This window comes from Octodon degus, unplaced genomic scaffold, assembly GCF_000260255.1.
Source record: "Octodon degus isolate 3935 unplaced genomic scaffold, OctDeg1.0 scaffold00070, whole genome shotgun sequence".
NCBI classification, from domain to species: domain Eukaryota; kingdom Metazoa; phylum Chordata; class Mammalia; order Rodentia; family Octodontidae; genus Octodon; species Octodon degus.
In genome coordinates this window covers 3,288,740-3,294,834 of record NW_004524646.1, presented here as the reverse complement: position 1 = coordinate 3,294,834, position 6,095 = coordinate 3,288,740, and the positions used below count along the sequence as shown (strand labels likewise).

Here is a 6,095-nt window from a genome sequence, read left to right as displayed (position 1 = left end):
GTTAGAGAGTTTTGAACCGATGGGAGCCCTAAAATCAAACCACTTGTCTTTTATTTAAGCCTTCCCCATCCACTCACTGGGGAGACTGCAGGCCTGATCAGCCCGTGACAGTCCCTGGTCCACACCATCAGCTCCTATGTAGACTGTTTCGTCCCAGGAAGAAAGTGTGTAGCTTCCCGTGAGTGCACTGCTCCCCCAGGGCCAGTGTAGGTTTGTGGGGCTACTGTGAACAGAAGCTCGGGCTCTGGGAAAATCTTGCCTCAATGCAGGCCTAGCCGTCATGTAGGGACTTTGTGTATGCGTAACGCATTTGGTCACATGTGCCGCTTGGTGATGCCCAGTAACTTCTGGATCATCTCAGCATGGACGCCAGGGAAGGGCAGCCCATCCACCTCCATGCCCATGATGCCTGAGACTCTACTTCACACCTTGTGCTGGACTAGGATGCCTAACATTTTTTCTTCCTGGAAAAAAATCAAACAAGGCAGAGGCTGAAGTTGTGGAGGGTGAAGGAAAAGCAAGAAATGCATTCATTTGCAGGCAGAGCAAGAGCCTTTGACCTGATGTATCTCTTTGGAAAGAAAAAAGTTGTCTTGTCATCTAAGTTACTCAGGCAGCTGAGGCAGGAGGATCACAAGTTCAAGGCCAGCCTGGGCAACTTAGCAAGACACAATTTCAAGAGACAAATTTAAGAAAAAGGGGGCAGGATGTAGCTCAGCATTTGCTTAGTTTGTCTAAGGCCTTGGGTTCAATCCCCAATGTTAATTTTTTTTTTTTTTGGTGGAACCAGGGATTTGAACTCAGGCCCTTGTGCTTGCCAGGCAAGCACTTATTCTACTGAGCTATCTCCCCAGCCCCCAATTATTTTTTAACTAAAAATACTTGTGTCACTGGAAAGTTTACAGTGAAAACTAAAGCCACATCATGCCTCAGCAGCCCCTAAACTCGCTCCCTGGAAGTCCCCACTCACACAGGTCAGGCTGTTCTTTCAGGTCCTTCCTCTGGTGTCTCCAAATCCAGTGCTCCTATGGAGACCTGCATTTTCTTGCAAACATTAAAAGTTCATCCTCCACCAGGGGCGCTGTGGGCCACATCAACCCAGCGCTGCCCAGGCTGGATGACCCATCTACCAGCAGCCTGAGTGCCCTGGGGGCTCCTATTCCCCCAGCCCCCACCCTGTGTGGGCCAAAGCCTGCCACTGTTGCTGTGTAGGTTTTGCCCAGCACAAAGGAGAAAGCAGGAAGGAGCAGAGCTGTGGAGAAAACACAGTCCAGGACCCAGATGCAGAGTGCCCTCTGGGACCAGACAGATCCTGGCAGGTGTTTGGAGAGCATTTCTTGGGGTCCACACCTATAAAAGTGGGGATGTTGCCAATAATCATAGCAGTGCCCTTTTCAGAGGCAGTTGAAGGATTAAATGAGGTAATGGAGGTAAAGCACCCAGCATGGCCCTTTGGCACACAGTAGGTGTTCACAAAATGATTATTAAAGGTAGAGCTGGGGCTCAAGGCCTTTCTTTCTTTGACTCACTTGGTTGATGGTTGAGGGGGAAAAAGGTTTGACCCTTGAGCTCCCTCTTTGCCATTCTCTCCAAAAATTAGCTGTCTAAGCCACTAATGTGTCTGTGGTGGAACAGCTCAGAGCTCTTTGAGGAACATGGCTACATGGCTCTCAGAACGCATCAGGCAACAGGAGCAGAGGTCAAACACATCCTTCCTCCCGCCACAGGCAGAGAGGAGAGGTGAGACCAGAGACCAGAGGCTATTAGGGCTGGGGTGAGAAAGCTCCCTCCTCCCCAACAGGCATGCTTTTAATCTATCCCATTGTCTTATCAGTTCTATTGAGCACCTGTGGGGCCAGGTGATGACTTAGAGATACAGGAGTGAGTGTGACAGAGTCCTGTCCCCAGGGGTTCCCATCTAGAGGAGTAACTAGGTAGTCACAGACTGTAGGGGCCACAGGACAGAGCAGAACACCCAGTACAGCTTATTGTGTGTGGCCTAGGGAAACTGTGGAAGAGAGGTAGTAGGGGCTGCATGTTTGTGTTCTCCAAAGACATACACTGAATTCCTAATCCTCAAGGTGACAGCGTTTGAAGTTAGAGTCTCAGGGAGGTAATGAGGTTAAGCCAAGGTCATGAAGGTGGGACCTTCATGATGGGATTAGTGCCCTTATAAGAGGAGGGGCCAGAGCTGTCCCTATGTCTACTATACTAGCGCAGTGAGAAGATAGACAGCCCTTACCAAGAATTAAACCTGCTGGGGTGAGTCGATGGGGAGGAGGTGGACAAGGGAGGCAACGCTTGGAGCCAGCCTTGATGTTGGACTTTGCAGACTCTAAGACTCTGAGGACTGACAGGTTTTTTTTTCAGGTGGCTGGTGCAGCAGAGAAGCAGGCAAAAGGCAAGGGCCTGAGTTCAATCCCCGGTTCTGGGAAAGAAACCAAACCAAACCAGGCAGAAGGAAGAAGAGAAAGGGGCTTTACTTTCTTTGAGGACACAGAGAGAATTTGGGAAGATGAGGAATTCTCTGGATTGGAACAAAGGGAGGCTGAGGCTCTTGTGGCCTGTTGCCAGGGGTGGGGCTTGAGGGGGCTGTTTAGATAGACCTGAGGAGCTGACTGGGGCCTTCCCTGAGGTGGCGGGAAGGGTGAAAGAAAATTGCAGTCTGGGCTGAGTTGGAGAATGAGGATGAGGTGGTCTTGTGAAGATGGGCCTTTGTTTTAAGGGCTCTGGCCATATTTGATGAGCACCATAATGATTTTAGCAATTCATACTAGGGCCAGAACCTATCAAGGACCAAATGTTGTTGAAGTCACACCAGTCTACTGTGCTTTGTTCTAGCTCCCTGAGATGACTAAGATGAGGGGGAAATATGGCCAGAGATGATGAAAGGAGTGAGCCCAGGGAGGGGTGTCGAGGACACTCTTGAAAACTAAAATAACATGGGCAGCCAAATAGTTCAGCGGATTAAAGCACCAGTTTAAACAGATGCAGCTGGATGTTCCTTATGGGCCCTGCCCCCAGGGTACACTGAGACTGTGATTGAGACTGGGTGTGGTGGCTCGCACCTGTAATCCCAGCTCTTGGGAGGCTGAACCCAGGAGACTCACTACAAGTCCAATCTGTGTAGTGAAAATTAAAAATAAAATAAAATAAAATAAGAAGTAAAAGGGTTGCAAGTACTGGCAAATGTCACCTTGGGCTGCAGGCTGGGAAGCCTGAGTTTCTCTTTCTGCTCTGAGGCCAGGGTGGATGCTCCCCTGGAGGGAGGCCTAAGGGCATTTCCACTCTCCCACAAGAGCTCATTGTCCAACAGCCCCTTCCCTGGGGCTGCCCAGCCCAGAATGGTATTTTCCACCCTTTGTCTGGGCTTTATTTCCCCATTTCTCTTTCCTGGTGGTCACATCCTTTCTTTGTAGGGACATGCATCTCACTGTAGGACCATTTTCTTCAAGGCTGCTGCTTGCCCGGGACATCCTCATCCTTCTGTGACCCAGAGTGAGACGTGGGTCCTCTGGGTGCAGGTGACCATCCAGCAGGCTAGGAACGAGCTGCCACTCAGCCTCTAAGGGTCCCTGGATCCAGCTGGGCTAACAGCTACTCCCTGCACATTTCCACAATCGCTGAGTGGTCACCTCATCTTCTCAGAAGCCGTGTAGGGGTGATGGTGGTTAGGAAAGAGGACTGAGGCAGGAGTAGCGGCCTGGTTCAGGCTGAGAGAAGGAGCAGGGCTGGCGCAGTGGACAGAGGGTCATGTGTGCACAGGAAGTGGGGCCTGACTTGATGTGGGTGGAGAACGAGGCCCCGGGAGACTTGTGGGATTAGGCACTGTGTGGAGGCACCAGCTATTAATTGCTGCCCGGCTGGTCTTTACAGGATGCGATGCTGCTCTAAAGTGTGGTGAAAAGCTGGGGGTGCTCTTACAGTCCCAGCTCCTTGGGAAGCTGAGGGCGAAGGACTGTTCAGAGTCAGGACTTCGGCTGTGGACTAACGCAGGTGTATGATGCTGGGTTAGTCTCTGTTTTAGCACAGTTCTCCGTGTGGGCGGTGGGTCTATTGAGAGGGAAGACCCACCACGAGAGCCGGTGGCCCCAACAGTAGGCGTGGCACATGGGAGGGATACAAAGGGCAAGAAGTCCCACTGCTCCTGCCTGCCCTTCCATGAACTGCTTCTGCTCTGCAGTGCCTCAGCGCCATGCCACGCTGCTTGGAGCTGGCCAGCTGTGGCCTCAAAGCTCTAACACTGTGAGCTAAAATAAACCTTTCCACCTTTAACTCGCGCGTGTTAGGTATTTTAGCCTGGCAATGAGAAAGTAACTAAGACAAAAGTGGAGTGAGACTAGGAAAGTCGGGACTGTTCTGCGCCTCGGTCTGGGGGGCAGGGCATGGGTGTGTATGTCTTAGTCGCTGTCTAGCCACAGACGCCCACAGTTTAAAGGAGGAAGGTTTGTTTTGGCTTACATTTTTTAGAGCTGGCTGGCTCCGGGGCAGAATTGGCATGGAGGCAGGGTCTGTGGCAGAGGATAGCTGTTCCCATCCTGGTGGTCAGGAAGCAGAAAGATGGGAGGAGCCAGGGAGGAAACGCACAATGCCAGGCCACGCCCCCAGTGACCCCCCTCGTCCAGCCAGTCCCCACCATCCGACACCAGGACAGCCCTAACGCCTGAAGAATCCAGTCACCCTCCACAAGGTCCTCTGAGCATGGCAGACCTTGAGGGGGAAATCCAGACATCATCCACACAAAGCAGATAAAATGTATCAAACAAGTTAGTTATGGGCGGGCCAAATGTCTCAGCAGAGTAATGCGCCTGCAAGCAGGAACAGGGGCCGGGGGTTCCATCACTGGGCCTGCTGTGCTGGCTCTGCCCACAGGGCACGTTGAGACAGGGAATGAGACTGAATGTGGTGGCTCGCACATGTAATCCCAGCACTTGGGAGGCTGTAAACAGGAGAATCACTACTGGTCCGATCTAGTAGAGACCCTGAATACCCTGTAGACCCTTTCCTAAAATACAGAAAGAAAACAAACAAGTTCGTTATACTTTATTACTTTTTTTTTTTTTTTTTTTTTTTTTTTTTTGCAGAACCGGGATTGAACTCAGACCCTTGCACTTGCCAGGGAAGCGCTTATTCTACTGAGCCATCTCCCGGGCCCCTAGTTATACTTTAAACAAAGTTACGGGGTGGGTGAAAGTGCTGGGAGAGAACAGGAGCCCCAGCTGAGGCCAGAGGCCATGTCCTGCCTCTCCACATCATTATTCATCTGCTTGTCCAGCATCCATCCATCCATCCCTCTGCCCTTCCACCAGCCCTTCCTTCCTTCCTTCTTTCAGTCCGTCTGTCCATTATCCTTCCATCCAACTTTTCCCAATGGCCTTCCCTGTGCCAGCCCCTGACGGAGTGACACACAAGCCCTGATTTGATCCTAGAAGGACCTTCACTCCCTCACTGCCCAGGCATGTGTAGAAAAGGGTCCTCTCCTCTTTCTGGTTGTGAGACAGTAGCAAATTGCAAGTGGGGGAGTTGAGGCCAGTGGCCAGTCTCTGGAAGGCTACACATCTGTGCCATGTGGGTGCAGGAAGTAGGGTGCAAGCCTGGCCAGAGCCCGTGGGGCCCCTCTTCCAGGCAGAGCTGCCCTACACAGGCTCAGCAGCAGCGGAGCAACAATTCCCCATCTGCTGGGTTGAGGAGGGCAGTCCACAAAACCTTTCCTGGTACTCCTACCACAAACCCCATTCCCCGTAGGCTGCCTGATCTACCTGGGGCCGCTTCCTGTTCTTGGCTCGTCCAGCCTTTGGTGAAGGCCCTGAGTTCATTTCTCAGAACTGTAAGAAACAAAAGCCTCTGAACTAGGCATGGCAGCAAATACTGGTGATCTTAGTACTTGGGAAGCTGAGGCAAGGTGATTAAGAATTTCAGGTTAGGTCAGGGAGCTAGCTCAACAGCCGAAGGGCCTGCCAGAATTTGGTTCCTGGTACCCCCCCCCAAAAAAAAAAAAAAAAAAAAAAGCCTGAGCTACATAGCACAATCTTATTTTAAAAAATATTGCAACTGTGCAAGACATGGTGGTAAATGCTTGTAATCCCAGTCCTCTG

The 6,095-nt window shown here is 51.4% G+C and overlaps 1 protein-coding gene across 1 annotated transcript in view; it reads right to left on the bottom strand.

The window, feature by feature from the left end:
* Nucleotides 1-314: 314 nt before the first annotated feature.
* Nucleotides 315-6,095, bottom strand: part of Dglucy (D-glutamate cyclase) — a 125,232-nt gene continuing 119,451 nt past the window's right edge. The window contains 1 exon segment of the mRNA XM_023719625.1: nt 315-491. Within this exon segment, the coding sequence (XP_023575393.1) occupies nt 315-491 (177 nt within the window).